The sequence below is a fragment of the Sorghum bicolor genome, chromosome 9 (genome assembly GCF_000003195.3).
Source record: "Sorghum bicolor cultivar BTx623 chromosome 9, Sorghum_bicolor_NCBIv3, whole genome shotgun sequence".
NCBI classification, from domain to species: Eukaryota; Viridiplantae; Streptophyta; class Magnoliopsida; order Poales; family Poaceae; genus Sorghum; species Sorghum bicolor.
The window spans coordinates 21413865-21439247 of record NC_012878.2 but is presented as its reverse complement, the minus strand read 5'-3'; the positions used below and the strand labels follow the sequence as shown (position 1 = coordinate 21439247).

Genomic DNA, 25383 nt, shown 5'->3' with positions numbered 1-25383 from the left:
TGCATTTATGAGTGATTGATACCCATAATCACAAAGATTCAAAAATGAAGAAAAGATCATAGGGGTAATATGGACTACTCATAAATACAACAAATGCACCATTTATTCAAAACATAAATAGAAAGAATCTATTCAAAATAAATAAATAAGTCAAAAGAAAATATATATTTATATTTTTTATAAGTAAAAACTTACCTAGGGATAACTTACCGATTTACCTTCGGCAAGGGCTCATCTTTATAGTCCGTTGAGCGGGACTCTTCTCCCATTACTTCTTGCTTGATGATGGCACATCCGTCTTGGGAGGAGTAGACGGTTGCACCTGCTGAGGCCTCCACTTTAGCAGTATCACCTTTGGAGGTGTGGAAGTTTGTTCAACCTTCTGCTTTGGTTTCCACACCTGCTTTGGTTGTGAAGGCTTGGGGACTTCGTCCCTCTTTTCATTCTTTTTAGGAGCTCTTTTCTTTTTCTGCTCCATATTATTTTTCTTAGGAGCCGCCTTTTCTTTTGGCTCCTGCTTTTTCTTAGATATTTTTTGTATTTTTAATAAGTTGAGGCTAGATCTCAACCTGCTTGATGTAATTGGAAACGCCTCCTAGCCTCCTAGGACCCCAACCCTTCGGATTGACAGCCTCGGCTAAGAGTGGCCATCACAGCCCAATGAACCGTTACCCCAATCTTAATCCTTTGTCTATTCATACTAATTCGATGAACGATGAAGAACAAGGATGAACACATCAAGAACATAGCATAAGAACTAAGAACTAGTTCATATACTATGAACAAGATATGAACACAACTATACTCTAATTCAATTGCATAATCATATAAATAAGATAAGAACTTGCTCATGGAGGAGAACTGAATTGTATTCATACCAAGAAGCTCTAAGATCCTCCAAGGAGACAAGCTCTCCTTGCTAGCTTTGCCTTGCTCTACTACTGAATCTAAACTAAAGAACAAGTGTAGAAATGTGAGGTGTATTGCTCCAAATGGTGGGACCGAGTTGCCACCACGGGGGGGTGCGGCCGTACCAGGGTGCAGCCGCACCACTGGTGGCCCCCTTGGCCACCGCCTTCGCGTGGTCGGTTTGTCTCTGGTCCCTGATCCTTTCCGTGGTTACGGATGGATTTAGTTCGGTGTTTTGGTGGGCTTTTCCATTTATCTTTGATTTGCGCCTTTTCTGAATACGCTTTCTTGAAGTGCACTTTCTCGTGTCTTTTGCGCCTTTCCACGTGTCATACCTGAAATAGATATTTGCAACAAAACTTATGGAAAGGTTAGTTCAAAGCCCTACCATCTATTTATTTTATTTATTAAAATGATGTTTATAATTATAAGATAAGGGGTACCAACAGGGCTCATATTCATGATGGTCGAGATCTTTTCGGGGTTAGCCTCGATCCCTCACTCAGAGACAATGAAACCAAGGAGCATGCTTCGGGGAACCCTGAAAATGCATTTTTCAGGGTTCAGCTTGATCCCTTTGGCTCTAAGGCATTCAAAAGTTTTATCCAGGTCAGCTACAAGGTCGCTAGCCTTCTAAGACTTGACTATGATGTCATCTATGTATGCTTCTACGGTTCAGCCTATGAGGTCCCTAAAGAACTGGAGCATACATCGCTGGTATGTAGCCCCCACGTTCTTAAGGCCGAATGGCATGGTTACATAGCAAAACATTCTAAAGGGGTTATGAAAGAGGTTGCTAGCTGGTCAGATTCTTTCATTTTAATTTGATGATAGCCAGAGTATGCATCGTGGAATGACAAAGTCTCACATCCCGCAGTAGAGTCAACTATTTGGTCAATACAAAGTAATGGAAAAGGGTTCTTAGGACATGCTTTATTCAAACTAGTATAATCTAAACACATCCTCCATTTTCCATTTTTTTCTTAACTAGTACAGGATTAGCTAACCACTTAGGATGGAATATCTCCTTGATGAACCCAACCACTAGTAGCTTCTAGATCTCTTCCCCGATGGCTCGACGCTTCTCCTCGTTGAATCGGTGTAGGCATTGCTTCATGGGCTTGGAGCCGGCTTGGATGTCCAAGGAGTGCTCAATGACTTCTCTCGGTACGCCAGGCATGTCCGAGGGACTCCACGCAAACATGTCAACATGCATGGAGAAAGTCGACGAGCACTACTTCTTATTTAGGATCGAGGGTCGAGCTGATCCTCAACACCCTGCTCTCAGAGGCCTCAGGGTTGAGGAAGATGAGCTTGGTCTCCTCCACCGGCTCAAAGTTCCCAGCGTGGCACTTAGGGTCGCAGACATCCTGAGTGAGGCCTTGTTTAGATACACCCAAAAACCCAAAACTTTACAAGATTCCCCGTCACATCGAATCTTACGGCACATGCATGAAGTATTAAATAAAGATAAAAAGAATAACTAATTGCACAGTTTACTTGTAAATCACGAGATGAATCTTTTAAGCCTAGTTACTCCATAATTAGACAATGTTTGTCAAATAAAAACGAAAATGCTACAGTGTCAAAATCCCAAAACTTTTTGCATCTAAACAAGGCCTGAACCTATCTAGGTTGGTGATCAGGAACTCCGTCTTGACTATGGCCTCGGCTTGCTTGATGCACTTGATGTCGCACTAGTACGCGTGCTGGCTCATCATACTGACGGTGATGACCCTGTTGGGGCCCGACATCTTGAGCTTGATGTAGGTGTAGTTGGGGACCACCATGAACTTGGCGTAACATGGCCTCCCAAGGATTGTGTGGTAGGTCCCGGGGAACCCAACCACGTCGAAGGTAAGGATCTCCCTTCTGAAGTTCTCAGGAGCCCCGAAGCAAATGGGCAAATCAATCTATCCGAGGGGGTGGGCTCGGTGCCTAGGTACCACGCCGTGGAAAGGTGAGGCATCGGCCCTTAGCCGAGACTTGCTGATCCCCATAAGGCTCAGGGTCTCGACGTAGAGGATGTTGAGGCCACTGCCTCCGTCCATCAACACCTTGGTGAGGTGGGTCTTAGTGATGATGGGGTCAACGATGAGTGCATAGCTCCTGGGGTTCAGGATCCGATCCAAGTGATCACTGTGGTTGAAGGTGATAGCGTTCTCCAACCATTGAGGTAGGTAGGCACGATCGTGTTCACCGCATAGACCTCCCAGAGCTCGCGCTTCCTCTAGCTTGCGGTGAGTCGGGCTGCGCGTCCTCCAAAGATCAAGAAACAGTTCTTGACCTTGGGGAAACCGTCCCCCTTGTTGTTGTTGTCCTTGTCCTTAGGCGGCTCTTCTGCATTCTCCTTAGGAGGGGCGTCGGACTAGAAGCAACGCAGAATAGTGCACTCCTCTAGGGTGTGCTTGGTGGGACCCCTGTGATAGGGGCATGGCTTCTCAACATCTCGTCGAAGAGACCAGGTCCTGCGGGGGGTTGCTTGGCGTTCTTGCGATACCGCAGCGGCGACTAGGGTGTCGAACTGATGACCCTGCTTCCCCTTTCGACTCTTTTTCTTCTTCTTAGGGTCTCGGGAGCCTATGGCCTTGATGGCCTTGTCTGTCTATTTCCCCTTGCCCTTGGCGTCGGAGAAGATTGCCCCAATGGCCTCCTCCCCTGAGGCAAAGTTGGTGGCAATGTCAAGTAGCTAGCTGGTGCTCGTAGGGGTCTTGTGTCCGAGCTCGTGCACCAGCTCTTTGCAGGTGGTGCCACCGATGAACGCCCCGATAACGTCAGAGTCCGTGATGTTGAGGAGCTCGGTACACAGCTTGGAGAAATGTCTGATAAAGTCCCTAAGAGACTCATGAGGCTTCTAACGGCAGCTCCTGAGGTCTCAGGAGTTCCCAAGGTGCACATATGTGCCTTAGAAATTTTGGATGAAGATCTTGACTAGGTCAGCCTAGTCGTAGATCATTCGCTTGGGAAGGTGCTCGAGCTAAGCCCTCGCCGAGTCGGCCAGGTGCAACGGCTAGTTGCATATGATGAGCAAGTCATCTTTTGCCCCGCCTAGCTGGCACGCTAGGCAGTAATCCGTGAGCTAGAGTTCAGGATTCGTCTCCCCTGAGTATTTGGTGAGATTGGCTGGCTGGCAAAATCGGGCAAGGAACTTGGCCCTGCGGGTTGCCTCACTAAAGACATGGGGGCCCGGAGGCTTGAGCGACGTGTTGAGGTCGTGCTCGGGGTTGTACCTCCCGCCCCATCGCGGTCGGTATCTCTGGGACTCGGCCTCTCCCTATCGCGGTGCCGAGCGTCAAGGGTAGCTCGAGCATCGACGTTGGTGCTGACCCGCTCGAGCATGGACTTGGCCTTGTTTCCTCCCTGGGGATTGGCGGGTTCAGGCACACGTGCTGAGGCCGCCCTCTCCTGGAGGATTGGTTCTTGGCCCGCTCAGCTCATGAACTTTGATGCTGTGATGCAGAACTTTCGGCGTTATGCACCACAACATGTTCTAGGAGTCCCTGGAGCCCCTAGCGCATGCGCCTCCCTTTAGGGGTGGAGGGCTCAGGCATCGCCCTAAGGAGTAGCGCAGCAGCCATCACATTCTGGCTAGCCATGCTAAAGAGAGGGGGATCCTCTCCTCAAGCATCATCGATGATGCGTCGATTGACGTTACGAGCGCGATGTCGGATTGCTCCCCCGTCCCCTCGAGCGGGCTAATCCTACTCTAGGGTCTCGCATAGCTGGCGTTGGCGTATGTGTTTCTCCTCGAGTTTGGCCTCGAGCTCCTTAAGCTGCTAGAGGTTAGGACATCGAGGACCTGCTGAGGCGGACACGGCTCCTCATGGCCCGTGACAATGGGCCGCGTTGGGTGGGGGAGACAACTGTTTTGGTGACAAATGTTTAATTCATTCTAAAACTAGTTTAAATTTCCCACAAACACGCCCTCGCCGAAGGGTGCTATTGTGAAGGCAGACGCCGAACCATAAACAAAAGGTGAAGAAGACCAAACCCAAGCCAACGAATCTCCCGAATCTCCCGTTCGAGAGGTCTCCGCGTCGTCGGGCCCGCTCCGCGTGCGACGCCGGCATATAGGGTTTCGCCGGCGACGGCGATGGACCCACCGGCTGGGGGCTCCGATCGCCGGGGGCCCAGTCAGAGCGCTGGCTTCGCGCCCTCTGGCCTCCGCCGATATGGCCTCAATTTCTCCGCCTCCAGCCTCCTCCAGGCCCCCCTCGCGGTCCTCCTCGAGTACTCCGGCGTCGTCCAGTCCGGCCCTGCCCTGGCGGCGCACCACCCGTCCGCGGGTCCCTCGTCGCCGTTGTCGGCGTCGGAGGTTGATGGCCTTCTCTCCGCTGCCGCCGCTGTGGACGGGGAGGTTTCGATCCGGATCCAGGGCGGCCCAGGCGACACGGAGGCCACGGGCGGGCCGGCCGCGGGGACCTCGTCCGAGGACTTGATCGAGACGACCGCCGGCTCTGAGGTGGACCAGGCGTCCGCTGCGGGCAGGGGAGCAGGCGCTACGGACGCGGAAACAAACGGTGGTGGGGCCGGCACGTCGGGGAACGGGGGCGGGGACCGCGCGTACCAGCGGTACGACGTGCACCACGTTGCGCGGTGGATCGAACAGATATTGCCGTTCTCGCTGCTTCTACTCGTCGTCTTCATACGGCAGCATCTCCAAGGTTTGCTTCATATCTCTCTCGTTCTAAAGGTGCGTTTGGTACTTCTGGAACGTTGTGCACTTGTGCGACCTCACTGTGGCAACTCTAGTTGTTAACAAGTGGTAAGACTGTTAAGCAAACGAGGAATTTGGTCTTAAATCCACAAGAACTTTGTTTGCTTATGTTTATTTTTTTCATTAGGCTAGACTTCTTTCTGCTGTGAATTCTAAGGATGTAGTTGAAGGAATATAACTGCTTAGTCCACTTCTATTAATGTTTGAAGTTAGCCTGTGCTATCCTGTTGTCCTACTATGGGAGGGCATATATAATATAATCTACTTTGTATGTTGTGGTTTCAATAATCTGGGTTTTACTTCTGTTGTTTTCAGCTGCATTGGTTGGGCTCCTAATGTTGTTAGAATTTATGTTTGTTGTGCTGATCTTTGACCTTATTCGGTTATTGAGTCCATTGTGGAAAGCATTGGAGTTGGTCTGGAATGTTAGCTGTGCTATCGTAGCAATTGAACTTTCTGAAATCAGGCTCCTGTGTAGTTAGGAGTTGTTGATTCTCCTTTCTTATCTGATCGAGTTTCTCTGCATTTCTGAAGTGATGGCTTGAAGAAGCACATCTACATTTACCACAATAGGCATTCCTTGTATGTGCTCATATCTTTCTAGCTTGGCAATGTAGTACATATGCATCAACCTTTCCACGCATTTAATTTGTCTGTCAGGTCTGTTGCAGCATCCTTATGAGTTTTAGGCCCTGTTTAGTTACTCACCTAAAATTTTTTCATCCATCCCATCGAATCTTTGGACACATGCATGGAATATTAAATATAGATAAAAAAATAAACTAATTACACAGTTTGGTTGAAAATCGTGAGACGAACTTTTTAAGCCTAGTTACTCCATGATTAGCCTTAAGTACTACAGTAACCCATATGTGCTAATGATAGATTAATTATACTTAATAGATTTGTCTTGCAGTTTCCTGACGAGCTATGTAATTTGTTTTTTTATTAGTTTCTAAAAACCCTTCCCGACATCCTTCCGACACATCCGATGTGACATCCAAAAAATTTTCATCCTCAATCTAAACAGGGCCTTATGGGACAACTTTCTTTCAATACGAACTTTTTACTCTTTTGGGGAATGGAACATGCATGTCAGAATGTCAAACTAAGGTTAAAAAATACTGTTACATTTTTGTGTTGCTTCATTTGAGTGTGCATCAACCTGAGCATTATAGCAGTCATATCTATGCTGTTATTGTCCAGCATTTCTTATACTTCCAATAGCCTGAAAGTGCCCTTTGTTATTATTTCTGCCACTATGATGAATGGTCAGTTATCCATGTAACTCTATAATAAGTTATTATCCTTCCAATCACTCTGTTTTTTTGGAGCAAAGGTTGTTAGTGCCTGAGTGCCCACTAATGGAAGAATTGCTTTGTGTGCAGGTTTCTTTGTCACAATTTGGATTGCTGCAGTAATGTTCAAGTCGAATGATATATTGAGGAAGCAAACTGCTTTGAAGGTTTGAGGACGCATTACTTTATACATGTTCTTATCTCATAGTGACCTTACTTCTATGCTGTCCATTGGGAAATTAGAACAGCAAATACATAATGCGATCTATATCAGCTCATCAGTTGATCTTGAGTTATGTTTTACCACTGTGTTAAATTAATCTATTTGATAATGTAATAGCTTGTTATTACTAGTATCTTATATTTCCAACTCGTGCATGCTTTTACAGGGCGAGAGAAAAATATCTGTACTCATTGGTATTACAGTAATCTTCATGATTCACGTGTTTGGCGTATATTGGTGGTACAGGAATGATGATCTTCTCAGACCTTTGTTCATGCTTCCTCCAAAAGATATACCACCATTCTGGCATGCAATTTTTGTCATCATGGTCAATGGTATTACTAATTTGAATTTGGCCATATAGTTTCTCAATTGCATTACAACTAAATATTCTTTAAGCTATATACAGTTGGCTTTCTCTAGTTTACTATAGATTAGATATTGATCTTCTGAAATATCTGGTTATATTGAACACATTTTATTGACTGCTGAAACTGAAAATGAACTTTCATACATTTTACTTCCCCAAGTGTTGATATGCTCTAGCATGTTTGATTTTCTTTTGTTCTTCATTCATTAACCATACTGTTTGATTTTATAAGGTATGTGTGAGGAAAAAAAGATTTATAAGGTACAACAGAGAGACTACTATTTTACCTCTTTCACACAGACTTTTTTCTTGTCATCAACTTTTTCCATTGAGTCATTGTAGAATCTTGTAAATTCATGAAGTTTTCTTTAACGAAATCACAACACCTGATCCTGAGTTAATATAATTTCAACATGGAGCCGTACAAGAAAAGAAGTAATGCTTGAATGACAAAACTGATTGGGATATTGGGTTTCCTTGAGCCTATTGCAATTCAATGTCATTTATTGTTTTTAAGAAAACATTCTTTTAGAAATGAACAAAAGTATTTGAATTTTTTGGGCTATAGCCGATATAATGCTATGAGCATTTGATGTATAACCATGAGTTACTTCCAGATACAACGGTCCGCCAAGCAGCAATGGCTGTCAAATGCATGCTACTTCTATACTACAAGAACTGCAGAGGTCGTAACTACCGTAGACAGGTGACATATTTTTCAAATTCTTATGCTTTGTTGTGTATCATTTTTTGTTTTTTCATGTTCGTAGTTCTTAGATCATGTCTGCTATTGGTTATTGTATAAACATAACTTCCACAAATTGTATGTGTTAAAAGTGGTGCTTCTTTTTTTATCTCAAGATTGGCCCTCATTGCCTTTCATTAATCTGATGGATAAGTCTTTGTACTGTGGTCTTTGTGGGGCTGCAGCACATGGTCCTTGTGACCCTGCTGCATGGTGGTCTTTGCTGCTTATCTAGGACAGCATCGTGGACTTTAGGACAGCATCTTAGGACAGCAGTTAGACTAGGACTAGCATCTCGGACTAGCATCTTGGCATATGCTTGGCTGATTAGCACCCTATAAATATGTATCCCCAACCCCTTAGGTTGGCATGGCATTGTGTGAGAAATAAAACCAGAAAATTGTCCTAACTCCTAGTGTCATCCTCTCAATGAGAGTTAGAATTCTGTTACTACCAAGAGTAAGAATTCAGCGAATAACATTCGGTATCAGAGCCATACTATTATGTAGCATTAGCATCTTCTGCTCATCCCCTTTCCTAGCCTCGCAGCAGCCCCAGCCTTCTCACTCCTCTCCCTATGCGCAGGCGAGCAGCAGCTCGTTTGAAGCAGCACTCTCTCCACACAGCAGCTCCCCAGTAGTCCGCCATGTCCGCAGGGCAGTCTCAGCGCCCGATCGCCTCAAGCACGCAGAGTCGGCAGGAGGCCGAGCTTGCCGCGGCAGAGAAACGCGAGTGAGCGGCGGAAGAGACTGCTGTAGCGGCGGCAAGGGCGTCGAGGTTGGCAGCGGCGGAGCTGGTAGCAGCCAGAGCGAAGGCAAAAGCAGCGGCGGCAGCAGATGCAGCACGTGCAGCGGCAGTGGAGGTCGAGGTTCTGTGCGGCAGCGTTAGTAGCTCCATCTCTGCTGATTGTAGCGCCGATGCAGGCCTCGACGTGCTGGTGAGGGAGGCAGCACGAGAGCGGGTGGTGCGGTGGGCAGCTGCGCTCACGCTCACGAACGCGGTGGCAGCCCAGACAGGCGCGGTTGCGCTAACGGCGCCCCTAGAGGAGGTGCGCACGGCGGTGGCGCTCCTGGAGGAGCGCATGACAACTGTGGCGGATGGGTTGATGGAGAGTGCGGCCTTCATAGGTGGCATGACTCTCTCCCAAGACCGGAACCGTGGTTACCACCGGTTCCAGGCTGTTGTCAGGGATGTTGGCCCTGGTGGTGGGTGGCCTACTCTCACCAAGACTGATGAAGGTGTGAGGCTCTAGGTGCGGCACATGTGGGAGGCAGTCTAGTACGGCGACGTCGACTACGACCAGGATTGACAGGCGCTGGATGCCCTTATTGCTGCAGTCCCGCTCGAGATGCAGTTCTCGCTTTCGAACAATCGAACTGCCAAGGAGGCTTGGGACGCCATCGCTGCAGCACGCATCGACAGCGATCGCGCCTGCAAGTCCACGCTGCAGGCACTTCGCAAGCAGTGGGAGAACATGGCCTTCAAGCCAGGTGAGGACGTTGATGACTTTGCTCTCCGTCTCAACACTATGTTGCAGAAGTTTGTGCAGTTCGGCGACGACACCTACAACAAGGAGAGAGTTGTCGAGAAGCTCTTTCTCTGCATCCTCGAGAAGTACAAGCAGATGGCTCGCTCGGGAGTCTTTGCTGGACCTCTCCACGATGTTGATCAAGGAGGTGATAGGTCGCCTCAAGGTCGTCGACAGTGATGAGCCACAGTCTCTCTTGGGGCCCGTGAACATTGGTGGGAAGCTCCTCACTCGGGAGTAGTGGGATGCCTGCCAAGGTGACAAGAAGGGGCAGTCCTCCTCTACAACAGGTGGCTGCAAGTGTGGCAAGCCGCGCAAGGCGCGGAAAGGCGCCTAGGCCGGGGCGCAAGTACGTGCCGAGGGTGATGGCCGCGGAGGCGCCTAGGGCAGTGCTGCTGACCAACACAAGCCACGAGACAATGCCTGCCGCAACTGCGGCCAGCTTGGCCATTGGGCCAAGGAATGTCAACAGCCACGACACGGCTAGGCCCACGTCGCACAGGTGTAGGAGCCGGCTCTGTTCATAGCACATGCTAGCATCGAGCTACCTCTAGCAGCACTGAACGTAGCGGCTCTCCACCTTGCCGAGCCGAAAGCACATGCCCTCCTTGGTTACGACTCCGACAATGACAAGACTAACGGGTGGTGCCTTGACACCGGCGCCACCCATCACATGATCGGTCAACGGGAGTTCTTCGCTGAGCTTAGACTCCAACGTTTGAGGCTTCTTCAAGTTTGGGGACGCCTCTGGCGTGGAGATCAAGGGCGTCGGCTCTGTCATCTTCACCACTATGTCTGGTGAGCACAGGTTGCTCATCGTAGTCTACTACATCCCCGCAATGAGGAACTCTATCATCAGCTTGGGACAGCTGGATGAGAACGGTTCGCACGTGGAGATCGAGCACGGGGTCATGAGGATTTGGGACCGCAGTCGTCGCCTTCTTGCCAAGGTAACCAAAGGCGCAAATTGACTCTATGTCCTCAACGTGCAGGTGGCACAATCCCTTTGTCTCGCTGCTCATCGGGACGACGAGGCGTGGCAGTGGCACGAGTGCTTCGGGCACCTTCACTTCGAGGCCTTGAAGCGGCTTAGTGCCATGGAGATGGTGCGAGGCCTGCCGTGCCTTGACCATGTGGAGCAGTTCTGTGATGTTTGTGTGTTGACGAAGCAGAGGCGACTCCCCTTTCCCTAGTGGGCGAGTTTCCGAGCCAAGGAAAGGCTCGAGCTCGTGCATGGGGTGACACCGGCCACACTGGGAGGACGACGCCACTTCCTCGATGACCTCTTCCGCTACATGTGGGTGATGGTCCTCGGCAGCAAGGGAGGCTGCGGACGCCATTAGGCGCACGCAGGCTGCTGCGGAGGCGGAGAGCGGCCGCAAGCTGCGCGTGCTGTGCACCGACAACAGCGGTGAATTCACGGCGGCTAAATTCGCGTCGTATTGCTGATGAGGGCATTCGATGCCACTACTCCGCGCCATATAGCCCGCAACAGAACGACGTCGTTGAGCGACACAACCAGACGACTCTTCTCAAGCAGCTGACTATTAGCTGACTGTCTTCTGGGGAGAGGCGGTGGTGACGGCCGTCTACATCCTCAACTGCTCGCCCACAAAGGCGCGCAGGTCGCCATACAAGGCTTGGCATGGGCGCAAGCCGGCGGTCTCCCACTTGTGGGTCTTCGGCTGCCTCGCGTTCGCCAAGGAGCTTGGCCACATCGGCAAGCTCGACGACAGGAGCATTCTGGGAGTGTTCGTTGGCTACATGGAGGGCTTGAAGGCCTACCGCGTCCTTGACCCAAAAACACAGCGTGTGCATACGACGCGAGACGATGTGTTCAACGAAGGGCGAGGATGGGCGTGGGACAAGGCGGTGGACAACGGCTCGACTTTGACATATGACGACTTCACCGTCGAGCACGTCCACTTTGTGGGAGCTAGGGGAGTAGGCAGCTCTTCTTCACCGAGCATGCCTACCTCAGCCCCCAAGTCTCCATCGACCCCAATGTCTTGTACACCAACACCACACTCTCCAGCCACGACTTCAGCTGCGCCGAATCCCTCGCTGACACCACCACAGCCGGCGATGCCACATGCTCTAGCATCGACAACCACTCTTCCGGGCATGTCTTCTCCAGCACCAGCTCATGTCGAGCACAACCCGCTGGAGTTCGCTTCCCCACTCACGACGAGGAGCGCATCGACGGGTATCACGATGGCGAGCAGCTGCGGTACCGTATGATGGAGAACCTACTCAGTGACCAGCCGGTGTCGGGATTGGTGCCTAATGACCTGGAGGCACAGTTGCACCTTGCATGTGATGACGGTGAGCCTCGGTCCTTTGCAGAGGCCGAGAGACGCGGCATGGCGTGCCGCGATGCAGTTGATGGATGCAGTCAAGAATAACCGCACCTGGGAGCTTGCTGACCTCCCTCGTGGTCACTGTGCGATCACCCTTAAGTGGGTGTTCAAGCTGAAGAGGGATGAAGCCAGCGCCATCGTCAAGCACAAGGCTCGCTTGGTGGCACGAGGTTTCGTGCAGTAGGAGGGGGTCGATTTCGACGACGCTTTCGCTCCCGTGGCACGGATGGAGTCCGTGCGACTCCTTGCGCTAGCTGCCCAGGAGGGCTGGCGTGTTCATCATATGGATGTCAAGTCGGCGTTTCTTAACGGTGACTTGAAGGAGGAGGTCTATGTGCATCAGCCGCCGGGATTTGCGATTCCTGGCAAGGAGGGCAAGGTGCTCCGCCTGCACAAGGCCCTCTATGGCTTGCGGCAGGCACCGAGGGTGTGGATAGGCTTTGAGCAAAGCACGCACGAGGCGGCCATCTACTGGTGGGGTAGTGGAGGAAATGCCCTGCTGGTGGGTGTCTACGTCAACGACTTGGTGATCACTAGCATCAAGGATGCGGAGGTGGTGGCATTCAAGGAAGAGATGAAGGCCACCTTCTAGATGAGTGACCTAGGGCCTCTCTCTTTCTACCTAGTGATAGAGGTACACCAGGATGACTCCGGGATCACGCTTCTTCGACAAACCGCCTACGCCAAGCGCGTCGTTGAGCTAGCGATGGAGGAGAGGCTGAAGGTGAGCCGCGACAACACGACGGAGGAGGTGGACGCTACGCAGTATCAGCGTCTTGTGGGGAGCCTTCGCTACCTCGCCCACACCCGACCAGACTTGGCGTTCTCTGTTCGCTACGTTAGTCGGTTCATGCAACGACCGATGATTGAGCACCAACAGGCTGTGAAGAGGATCATCCGCTATGTTGTGGGGACTCTTGACCACGGTCTCTACTACCTGAGGTGCCCTGGCACGGCAAACTTCGTCGGGTACAATGACAGTGACCACATGGGCGACATCGACACCAGCAAGAGCAGAAGCGAGATTCTCCTCTGCCTCGGCAAGTAGCAGGTGGTGGCCCTGTCCAGCTGCGAGGCTGAGTACATACCGGCTTCCACCGCTTCGACGACTCAGGCGCTCTGGCTTGCTCGACTACTTGGTGATCTCCTCGGTAGAGACACTGAAGCGGTGGAGCTCAGGGTGGACAACAAGTTCGCTTTGGCCCTGGCAATGAACCCCGTTTTCCATGAATGGAGCAAGCACATCCGGGTGAAGTACCACTTCATTCGAGGCTGCTTGGATGAAGGAAGCATCAAGGCAAGCTACATCGACACCAAGGACAGCTTGCGGACCTGCTCACCAAGCCTCTTGGGAGGGTCAAGTTCCTTGAGCTCTGCTCTAGGATCGAGATGGTTCAACTTTCCCACAAGACAACGCACAAGACTTAGGGGGAGAATGATGGATAAGTCTTTGTAATGTGGTTTTTGTGGGGCTGCAGCACATGGTCCTTGTGACCCTGCTGCATGGTGGTCTTTGCTGCTCATCTAGGACAACATCTTGGACTAGCTTTAGGACAACATCTTGGACTAGCTTTAGGACAACATCTTTAGGACAGCATCTTAGGACAACAGTTAGACTAGGACAACATCTTAGACTAGCATTTCGGACTAGCATCTTGGCATATGCTTGGCTGAATAGCAGCCTATAAATATGTATCCCAACCCTTTAGGTTGGCATGGCATTGTGTGAGAAATAATACCAGAAAATTGTCCCAACTCCTAGTGTCATCCTCTCCCTCAATGAGAGTTAGAATTCTGCTACTACCAAGAGTAAGAATTCAGCGACTAACATAATCAACGTGAGCTCATCCAAATCACGAGCTACAATGACATTTGCAAAATCTAGGAGGGGATCGCTCCACACAGAAGATTGACCTGGGTCCCAACTCGTACCCATCTTTTAGCAATCTCATGCGCAGACAATTTACAAGCACGTGGAGCATTCATAACCTTTGTACAGCTAAAATGATCTTCTAATAGGTTACGAATACACCTGAACAAAATTCCATTAGTAGCGAGGTCATGAGTAGTCAAGGTGATCGCTTCCCGTACTTGAATCTGTCTCGGGAAATTCCGAAGTGTTCCGCTGCTTCTAGTGCGAACAGGCAGGCGGCTGATTCCGCTAACAAAGAATCCAATGCCAGACTAAGTGATTGTTGTACTTGCAAGGGTATGTGAACTTTGTAAAGACAATGCAATCCAGTTAAAATGTCTACAAATTGTTGATGCCATTGTTGCAACATTAGGAATCCAATGCCTTAGATTCTGTTGACAAAGAATCCAATGACGATGCTCCTTGGACAAGTTGGATGAGCCATCTCCTCCCTTCTTCTGCTGAGCGAGCCACTGCTCGGTATACATCAGCTTGCTGCCGATGGTGATCAGCTCGGTGGGAGGTGCTTCGCGATCGTCCACTGTCTTCATCCTCTTGGTGACCTCGACAGTGAGGTCGTCGAAGTTGTGGAGTTTCTATCGCGATCACGAGCTAGGAGTACTTCGGCACATCGTGCAACAGCTTCTCTTCCACACGCTCCTCTATGAGATCCTCATCACCGTGACGCGCCTTTTGCTGCTTCAGAGTGGAGGGATGAATGGCAAAGTCCTTGATTTGCTCACCAGGGTGGAAGGAGCGGTTTTCCTAGTCCCGACAAAGCCAGTGCAAAGTTGCCTGACGGACACGGTCGATGTTGATGTACGTTGCAGCGATGGAGTCCCACGCTTCCTTGGTAGAGACCTTGTCGGCGAGCGGGGCTCCGATCTCTAGAGGGATGGCGGTGAGGATAGCCTCGAGCGCTCGCTGATCGTCGTGGTACGACATGACGGGCGAGCTTGCATCTTGACCTTCATGAGCAGTCTCCACTCGTGGTAGTCTGTCCTGGTGAGCATTGACCACGGTGTGCCCACGCTAGAGTCCTTGTACGTCGTCTGGATGGCCGCAGGAGACCCGTGACAGCCTCCGCGTCCACGACTGCACTCCGGCGATGGTGATGAAGCATGGCGCCGTGTAGGGCTCCGCGATCCTCTGGGCTGCCTCTCCATCCCCGCTCGCAGCAAGTTGGTGGTGGACGCTGCGGCCTGAGCCTCAGCAGCAGCAAGGTGAGTGGCATGATCAGCGTCCGGATCTGGCACACCGCCTGCTGCAGCACGGGGGTTGATGACCACAGTGGCGGCGGCAGTGGCTGCGCAGTGTCTCTGCTCGCTGGAGGTGGACATGGCTGAGCTCTGTCAAAACCTAGGCTCTAGATACCAATTGTTGGCCAGGTAAGACAATTTGGAGTGGGGAATTTGGTCTGTCAGAGGGCAGCTTGGCCATAGGCCGCTTATTACATTATATAGGCAAAGCATACTTGGTTTACAAGAAAGAGTTCAACCACTACAGCATATTCTGTATTGCATAAAGTAGATGCTACCTAGATGCTAAAGCATCAGCTGTAAACAGCATTACAGTGAATAGTAAATAGCTAGATAGATAACTAGATACATAGAGAGATCAACACTAGGCTTAACCCTCAACCACGCCTCACCTCACCTCACCTCACCTCACCTACCCTGCCCTACCCTACCTACCCTACCCTACCCTACCCTACCCTACCCTACCCTACCCTACCCTACCCTACCCTACCCTTACCTTTCCTTTCCTTTCCATCTGTTAGAACAACTGATTAGTATTGCAGAATGTTATAGTAACATGTCTACAATTCTTCCTTTTTAGGGTCAAATGTTAACCCTCGTAGAGTACCTTCTGCTTCTTTATCGTGCTTTGTTGCCAACTCCTGTTTGGTACCGTTTCTTTCTGAACAAGGAATATGGGAGTCTTTTCTCATCTTTAACCACTGGGCTGTATCTGACTTTCAAGTTGACTTCGGTTGTCGAGAAGGTACCACTGTTTGCCGCTCCCCATTTATAAATCACTTACTTGAAAGCATACTTCTTATTCTTGACATTGTGGCTTCCAGGTTCAGTCATTCTTGGCCGCAGTGAAAGCACTTTCACGCAAAGATGTGCATTATGGATCTTATGCGACTGCAGAACAGGTAAAGGAGATCTTTGGCTGGTCATGTCACTAGCTTGTTCTTTCCAATAACTGGTAACAAGGTATTAGGCAGCCCAAAGTGATATTATTTAAACTGTTAACTATTTTTTAGAGTTTTAGGGCTCATGCCCTAGTATTTCAACTAAAGTGAAAAGACAAATCCCTTACAGCGTACTGGATGATATCTCATCCTGAAACAGAATCTAAAAAGGGAAACTATCTCACCATCCAAAGTTTCTGAAAACTAAAGAACATTGCATCAACTCCGTACTATTTTAAAAATCTTTCCTCCAAAGGTCTGAAGAAGGTAACCACTTCTCTCCAGCAATTTCGTCTTTGACTGCAAACATGTTCTAACCTTCCCAATCTGCCCAGAACTGGGAAATCGTCTGTGGGTGCCCTTGAAACTTCAGTTGTGTAGCCACAAGACCCTTCTTGCTGAAGACTTCATCTCCTCCAAAATGAGTTTCAATAGCTGTTTCGTTTCTGGTGGGCACAGAATTATCCAATTCTGGAGAAGCCGAGCTATCCTGAACAGCAGCATCTCCATGCTTTTCCAGCCTGTTTTCTGAAAACAAATCTCATTTCTCAGTTTTCAAATACTTCACGAACTGCAGAAGTAACAATATTAGGAGTACCGTGCTTTTTATCACTAAGCCATGTTAGAAGTGCAGCAGCTATAGCCTATAGGATGAGCAGAGGTGGATAGAGTAGCTGGAGTTTAGAAGACAGCTTCTTTGAAGCAAACTAGCTTGTGATTCATATTGAGTATGCCTACATATATATAGCAGTACCTAGGTTTACAAATTGACCTGCCATTCCTAACAGTTATATAACAACTGTACAAAGACAAATTAACGACAACTGCAGGCTGTCAGGACAGCTGCACTACTCAGACTGCCTACTCCATCCGTCCCCCAGGACCGGGCGCGAAAACCAACGTGGTGGAGAAATGACAAAAATTCCCTTATACTTAATGACAAAGAGCTCTCCATGTCTAGAATTCTCTCTAGTGTGCTAGATTAAAAAAAATAAGTGAGGTGGCAACCTGGCAGGTGGCCTTTGGTGTGGGTCTGACCCTAGGTTACTAGCCCTGATACCTACATGTGCATTTTTCTGATACAAATTTTGAACTCTTAGATTGTGTTTTTTTGGGACTGAAGGAGTAAGCAAAACAACTGACTACATATATTGCTGCTGTGCACAAGTAAAAACAAAATTGACTACTTGTACCTGCTGTTGGAGGCAGCAGCTAGACTTCCTGTCTAAGAATAATATTCTTAGAATATGGTGTAAATCGACCTATATGTCAGTAGCCAGCTAAAAGACCATATACTACTAGTACTTAGCTATATAAGCCTTAAACACAAGGATTACTTCTAACAAGCTGAAATTTCCCTATCTCTACCAGGTTGTCTCCTACTTTCACTTAACAATATCAGAGATCATACTCCAACACTGCTTTGCGATAGCACAATCAAAAATGACATGCTGCACATATTCAACCTTAGAACAAAATAAACAACCACTACCCTCAACTTCCTCTTCTTTTTGCTAGTTTGTCTCTAGTCAGAACTTTATTATTAAAGATCTACTAGAGAAATAATTGCACTCTAGGTAAAGCTGGATATCGAGCTAGCTCGACTCCAGCTTGGCTTGACTCGTCAAGGCAACGAGCTAGAGTGCTGGCTTGGCTCGGCTCATTTGCCAGCTCCACCTGGCTCGTTTAACTCACGAGCTGAAGCTATCTCATCCAAGAACAAGGAGGGGAAACTCGAAAGGAACACTTGATTCGAGCGCAGCAAACGAGTAGACGATGCAGAATAAGTAATCACCCAAAAAAACAATGATCTTTGCAAAAATCAAACCCCATCAACAAAAATGCAAACTCAATTATTCAATCACCGGCACTTGGTCCCGAAGAATGCACAACCAACGCTTTGCATCGCATGCTCACAGACCTCCAGTTCACCACCTGAGCTTGCCCAAATTTGGCCTCTTCTTGACTTGCTTGCTCGTCATTTTCCATGGAGCAGTCTACATGGATGTGTATCCATTGTGTTGGGGACAGTGAGTTATGGGAGCTTCAAGACTACGACGAAAGCAGCTGTGGAGCAGCAGGTGGCCGGTGTTGTCATGTGGGGCTGCTCATATACTAGGCGCAGGCGCACCAGGGACATCCGCTGAGCAGCAGAACGTGCCCAGCGTGTGGTGCTTGCGCAGGCGGAGCCACCGAGTCGTGGCTGAGTAGGAGAGTTAGAATTTATTTCTATTTTTAGTTCCTACAAATTAGGGAGGAATAGCCTCCAGTTAGTTTGGGCCACAGGCTATATATATCCATGTAATCAGACTCTTGGAGATCAAGCAAGATTATTTCCATCTAATCTCTCTCTTTCCTCCAACCAAAGCCCAGCCAGCCGTGAGGGAGGCTTTGTCTCAGGCAGATCTGGAGCGACTGGATTGAACAGAAAGGCAGGAGACTACGAACTCCGTAGTTGAGGGCCAGCTACCCTAGGGCCCGACGCCCTTGACAACGTGATATCACATTCCCGGAGATCCTTGCCTGCTCCACCTGCAGCCGCCGCACCGCCGACCCCCCTGTCCGCCGCCTCTTCCTGCGCCAGCAATATGGGCGACAATGGTGACCTCAAAGGCCACCCTCGATGCCCTCGCCAAAGCTGTGCAAATTCTGCAGGCCTCCGTTGAAGCGAATTCGAAGGCAATCCAAGCCATCACCTCTGATCGCTCGTCCTCTTCGGGCAGCAAGCTGGGGTTTGGCGCACACCACAATGATCGGCCACTGAAATTCTAGAAGATGGACTTTCCTCGCTACGATGGCAAGTCTGATCCACTGATTTTCATGAATCGCTGCGAGTCCTACTTCCATCAGCAGCGAATCATGGAGGAGAAGGTCTAGATGGCCTCCTATAATCTAGAGGAGGGCGCCCAGCTGTGGTACATGCAGGTGCAGCAAGATGAGGGTATGCTGACCTAGCGGCGCTTCATGGAGCTGCTCAATCTGCGCTATGGGCCGCCTTTGCGCTCGGCTCCGCTGTTCGAGCTGGCTGATTGCCGTCGCACCGGGACCGTCGCTAAGTATCAGGTTCGGTTCCAGGCCCTCCTACCTCGCGCCGACTGTTTTGATGAGGCGCAGCGCGACCAACTTTTCATCGAAGGACTATTGCCGCCACTCAACCTGGATGTTCAGGTCCAGAACCTGCAATCCCTCGCTGTGGCCATGAGTCTGGCGCGGCAGATGGAGCTGCGGGAGCAGTACAGGGCAACTGCAGCGGGGGCTGCGGTGTCCCAGGCTTGGCCGGCCCCTAAGGCTCTACTTCCAGCACCAGCACCATGACTTGCCTTGCCTTGCCTGCACCGCCAAGCGCCAAGGCGTCAGCACCGGCCACGGTTACCTTGGAAGGGCACCAGATCAAGCGGCTATCAACGGCTGAACAAGAGGAGCGCCGCCGCCTTGGCCTTTGCTAATTGTGATGAAAAATACACCCGCCGCCATAACAAGTTCTGCAAGGGTCTGTTTCTGCTGGACGCCGCTGTGGAGGATGACGACGTCCTCGACGCTGCAGCCGTGGACACGGAGAACCCGTGCTACTCCCTGCATGTTGCATGCTGTAGCGGGTGTCCGGGTCAGCGACACTTTGCAGTACCACGTGTCGGTTGGAGGTGTTCCGTTGATTGCGCTGCTGGACACGGGCTTGACGCACAGTTTCATCTCTGAGGGTGCAGCGCAGAAGACCGGTCTTCCTCTCCAACGATGCCCTCGTCTCACGGCAACGGTGGCTAACGACGAGCGTGTCTTTGTGTCTTGGTGTCAGTCGCCAAGCCACGGTCACCATCCAGGGCGCACGATTCGTTGCCGATCTTTTCGGATTCTCTAAAATTCCCTCTTCATCAATATCCCCTTCCTCTATAGTGAATACCCCCGAAATTATCCATACCATTGCAGTGCTTGAACCTGTCCTCTCTTGGCTCCACACCAACATGGTAAAAACCTAGGTCTCTCTTAGCATTACCATAGTGGTGTTCTTACCCTTTCTCGAGAAGAGCACCGGTTGTGGAGTCTAGCAGGAGCTAAGGGTCTGTCCTCTTTTGACAGCCCCTCTCCTTGGTGGTTAGCTTAGTGCTAGTTTTTCTTGGTTGCCACTTCTTTTTTTTTTCAGGCACAAATGTAATTGCTGAGTTTTGTGGGGTTGTGTGTGGCATGTGTTGTAGGGCTGTAGACCCTTTCTTCTTAATATAATGATGCGCAGCTCCCCTGCGTTTTCGAGGAAAAAAAGTATAGTGCAGCAGTTGGAGGTTTCAATTCAGGACAATGCCCGATGACAGATTCTGGGAGGTTGTGGACGAAGCTGGTGCTAGTTAAGCAAGTACCTGAACTGTGGTTGTGGTAGATGATTGAAGAAGTGTGGGTGCGGTGGTGGTGGTGAAGGATACTGCAGATATTGTTTCCAACCTCCACCTTGCCCTGTCTAGTCATCATGTGAGTCAGCGCTCAGCGCCACGGTTTCTCAGTGGCGTCCTGTGCTCCCTCATGGGACCCTCTGGCCAGGAACTTGCTGTCGGTGAGCCTGTCATCACGGCCGCCTTTCCGATCCCTTGTGTCCCTGTCGGCTCCCCTTCATCTGTGAGCCTCTATAGTCCTCAACTGATTTTTTTTTTCTTTCAAGGAGTGTTTTTGCTATTATATTTTGTAGATTTAGGGCAAAGGGTGGGCCTGTGGCAATTCTTGTTCTTTGTCTAATTAGCCTTGCAAAAAGAGAGAGAGAGGGAGGGAGCCTTCACCCATTACAGCGGCTTGTAGATTTAGGGCGTGTTTGGTGTGGACTGCAATTTATATATTTGAAGCTACTGTTGGGAAAGTAGCTGTTGAAAGAGTCAACAGAATTTCTTGTAGATCGTTTATAACTTCAGTCGCAATATAGGCCAAGATAGCTGCACATCATTATATTATTAAGAAGTGGTCCTTTGGAAATCAACATTATCTGTGTTTTGGTTATATTAAGAATTGGTGTGGGTTTGGTTAGGGATTCTCCTCTCCATTACTCTTTCCTCTTAATGAAATGATACACAGCTCTCCTGTGTGTTCGAGAACAAAATATTAAGTGATCCTCGTCCCAATCTTTGAAACATATTTGTGTTGCTTCAGAAACCAACAATATCTCTTTTGCAACTTGTTTTAGACAAAGCAGCTAACTGAAATACCAAATGATAATATGTCTGAAAAAGTTTTCACCAAACAGATAATCATAATGCTAACCAAATAGATCCTCAAGTATATTGTGACCGTAATATTTACAGCTTAACTTCGGTTAATTAGCCCCAGTATATACAGAAAAGTATGTTGTGGCACTTGCACAGTATATGAATGGAAAAATGTTATTGTGGTATCACCTGTATCCTTGAGAAAGCTTACTAGATTCTTCCTTTTTTTTTTTGAAAAAGGACTATCATGAGTTCCCAATATATAAGTTATCCATGATTTTATCCTGAGTCTTTAGGATTTGAATTTGAGAATTCTCTAGGTTTTTTCTTATTGTTGGGACTATAATGCAGGTACTTGCTGCTGGTGATATGTGTGCCATTTGCCAGGAAAAGATGCATGTGCCTGTTCTCCTTCGCTGTAAACATATTTTCTGTGAAGACTGTGTTTCCGAATGGTAACATTCTTTCCTTGCTGTTCCATATGCACTGTCCTTTGTGTGTTTGTTTTGAATCAGGCATCTAGTTGAATATGTTTACTGTATTCTTCTGTGTCCTTTGGAGTCTTGGAATGGGTATTATTCAAAATAGAAAGGCCAAATTTAAGTACTAGTGCATCACAAAAAGGTATGTGTGACTATACCACTACATTAACCTGTTGCCCAAGAGCACAAGTAGATCTCAGATTTGGTATACCCAGAGGGCAGCTTGGCCATAGGCCGCTTGGATCGAATCTGAGTTTGCAATACTTGTGATACAAGGTGATCTGCCACTGCTTATATAGCAAAGTGGCTTTACCTACTCTAGCATATTCTACTGCATAAAGTAGATGCCTAAGTTGGGTGCTAAGACACCTGAACATGGTTTTTAGGTCATCGCCTAGGGGTCCAGGTGCTGAAAAAACCTGGTGTCCTGGACACCACGGCCAAAAATCAGCAAAATGAGAGCAAGGGAGGGAGGAGAGAGAGTAAGAACTGGAGGGGGACCAGGCAAGGCTAACGACCCATTTCTGCTTCCATCCCCTTCGGCTCTGGCTCTTGAAGGGCCGCAGCAGGGGATCTTGCATAGGGATCTAGAAGGGGAGCGGTGGCAGCAGTGGGGAAGGGGAGGGGAGATCTAGAAGGGGGTGGCAGCTGCAGTGAGGAAGGGGAGGGGAGATCTGGAAGAAGGCGGCTCCAGCAGTGGACATGGAGAACAGGATCGGGTGGGAGAAGACCTGGAGGTTGGAGAGGAGCAGGGTCAGCCCTAGATCGTTCACGATAGTCAGGGGCCTCCATGGAAGATGTCTATGCACCCACAAGCTAAGTGCATCCCCCTCTAATTTGCTCTAGCTTCGCCAGGCTGTCTGCTGGGCTGGGCCTCTTTTTTCCCCCTTGTCTTCTTTTATTTTTCATTTTCGTTTTTATCCCTTCTCCATGCTCCTGCTTGAAGTTTTTAATAAAAATCATATGGCGTTGCCTTGCCTCGCCTTATGCTCGCCTAGGCGACTCAAATGAGTGGCTCGCCTTGTCGCCTTAAAAACCATGCACCTGAAACTACTTAGACAGTGAATAGTAAAAACAGGAAAGTAAGATACAAGCAGCTAGGCATAACTATCATAACCTCTAGAGTATCTTTACTTGCAAGAGGACCTTTGCTAAATATATAAAGTTTAAAATGGAGAAAGTTTTAGTATACCTGGGCAAGATAAATAGATTTGGCTTGCTTAGTTTCTTTATTGCCCTAGCTAGATGTGGGCCTGGGTTATTTGGAGACATAGGAATGCATGTGTTTTTGAGGGCGCTTCTCCTAAGTTTAGCATGATCTGGAGTGAGTTGAAGAATGAGCACAGCCTCTGGTGTATGGCGGGGGCGAAGAGGCTTCAAGGACTTGATTTGGCACTCGCAGACTAGGTCCTTTTAGTTAAAATCGAGTTGTGTTTGTTCACTATGTGTTTAACCCTGGTGTATATGTAATCGCCTCACTCATATCTGGTCCTTGTATGAGTGAGGATCCTGTTGGGGACCCCCCTATTTTTCATCTCTATAATACAATGAAATGCAGCTGTCCTGCGTTTTTTTTTTTTTAAAAGATGTGTGATTTAGCTGAGGACATGGTGCTTCAAGGGGGAGCTAGGGGTGCTTGACAGGAGTGGGGTCATGCTTTGCTAGTTGCTACACTGGAGCTGAGAGTGAAAGAGATAAACAAGGACTAACCAACTTGTTCTTGCTTTATTTATGGCACTGTGTTCTAGAGCAGCAAGTCAATCTTTCTTTGAAGAACCTCAGCAAACCAAAATCATAGCAACTTTATATTAATCCTTTAGCTATCAAACCAAACAACTGGAACCAATTGAAATGACTTTAAAGAAAATGACAATCAGAGCTCATGTTTAGTCGGTCCCTGTTGAGCTGCTCTGCTTGTCGTCGCTGGTATAAATATTACATACGGGCTCCACGTACCAGTAGTGGGCAGCTTGTCTAGGTGAAGGTGTCATGGAGCTGGAACATGCCCATAAATTTCTCTTGTTTTGAGTAGTATCTCAATGCTTATTTGTTTGCATTAAATTTGCCAGTGATTCTATTATCTAATAACAAACTAGAAGTGACTGATTTCTATTATGCTGTTTCTAGGTTCGAGCGAGAGCGGACTTGTCCCTTGTGTAGAGCGTTGGTAAAGCCTGCTGATATTCGGTCATTTGGTGATGGTTCTACAAGTCTATTCTTCCAGTTGTTCTGACTGCAAGCGGTAAAATCCTAACATAACCATGGACAAGCTATAACATAAGGAGAACTCGAGTGGAGGTCCTTTTCTGTTATCATGTGAAATCATCTTCCTCAATGTTGAGATCAATGTGAGAAGCGTTCAGACAGTCACATGACAGTGCAAGTCGTTATGTTTGTATATATCTTCAAGCAAATAGTTTACAGTGCTTTTTAGTTGCAACAGTGGTAAAATGTTTCCAGCAAACTGCTTTCAGAGCCTATAGAATCCTGCCGGACAAACGATTTGAACGTTGAGGTCGGGTGAGACCGACAGCTGTAGGCCTCATGTAAAACTCTGGTATTTTTTTTGCACATGTGGGCTTACCTGGGTGTAACTGAAATTTGAAAGTGCCGCCTGTGGCTTGCAAAAAAAAAAAAAAGAAAAAGAAAAAGAAAAAAAGAAAAGAAAAAAGTAAAAAAAGGTGCCGCCTGTGGCATTGACATGCACAGGCAGCAAGAATTGCCTGTCGAATGGAAAGTGGTAAAGGAATGTAACTGTAAGTGTTGTTACATGGAAATTGTTGAAAACCACAGTAGAAATTTTCACCCGTTGCAACGTAGTAAATGCTGAGAAACGCGACATGTTCACAGATCTGCTAAATCATCTACAGTTCTACACTGCTTGTTATGTGTAGTAGGGACCTGATTGGCCGGCTCTCAGGCGGCTCCATGATACAGTTTCGATGGAGCCAGAGTTGGTGGCTCCAGGCTTCACATTCATGTTTTGCTAGCAGAGAAAAACGTCTTGTGAATAGTGCTGTCAAAGTGTAGGCTTAAGCTACGGGTGGTATGAAATTTATCTATGATGGTGCGTTGCTAATGGCAGCAAAATTATCACTGATAGTTTCTTACATAGTTATGCACTTTTGCTATACAATCTAGGTAATGTCCACTGATAGTCCCAAACTTTACTGTTATATCATCCTGGTTCTTAAACTTAATCTAGATGCACAGTTTATGCCAAACATACCATAGACTCAGAAATAATTCTGGATGCAACCCATGAAACTCCTACATGATGTGGGTTATGTGGAATCTTGTTTCGGTCTATTTGGATGTAGTGTTAGTGTCGGTGCAAGATAGGTGCATAGTTTGTGCCAAATGTACTATAGGTTAATAAATCATTTTGAACGGGGCCATGTGGAATCTCATTTTTGTTTTTTTTTGACAATGTGACAATGTTAGTGTCGTTGTAAGATA

At 48.4% G+C, this 25383-nt stretch overlaps 1 protein-coding gene across 3 annotated transcripts; it reads left to right on the top strand.

Moving 5' to 3' along the window:
• On the top strand, window positions 4777–24777 carry LOC8058329 (RING finger and transmembrane domain-containing protein 2). Of its 3 annotated transcripts, none has more exons than XM_021448306.1 (8): window positions 4785–5573; window positions 7015–7091; window positions 7314–7482; window positions 8135–8223; window positions 15992–16066; window positions 16146–16223; window positions 21794–21897; window positions 24052–24777. In XM_021448306.1, the coding sequence occupies exons 1-8, from the start codon at window positions 5003–5005 to the stop codon at window positions 24155–24157; spliced, it is 1269 nt and encodes a 422-aa protein (XP_021303981.1). In that variant the 5' UTR covers window positions 4785–5002; the 3' UTR covers window positions 24158–24777. The 3 variants fall into 3 exon arrangements, with proteins under 3 accessions (XP_021303982.1, XP_021303981.1, XP_002440869.1); XM_002440824.2 differs by having other exon boundaries at window positions 4796–5573; window positions 15902–16066; XM_021448307.1 differs by lacking the exons at window positions 15992–16066; window positions 16146–16223 and having other exon boundaries at window positions 4777–5573.

What these genes read in the sequence shown, in the direction of transcription:
- LOC8058329 (XM_002440824.2), top strand. Translation starts at nt 5,003, where the DNA reads ATGGACCCACCGGCTGGGGGCTCCGATCGCCGGGGGCCCAGTCAGAGC. An exon ending in TTTTGTCATCATGGTCAATG is followed by an intron (nt 7,483 to 8,134) that starts GTATTACTAATT and finishes AGTTACTTCCAG; the next exon opens with ATACAACGGTCCGCCAAGCA. An exon ending in GAAGACTGTGTTTCCGAATG is followed by an intron (nt 21,898 to 24,051) that starts GTAACATTCTTT and finishes TGCTGTTTCTAG; the next exon opens with GTTCGAGCGAGAGCGGACTT.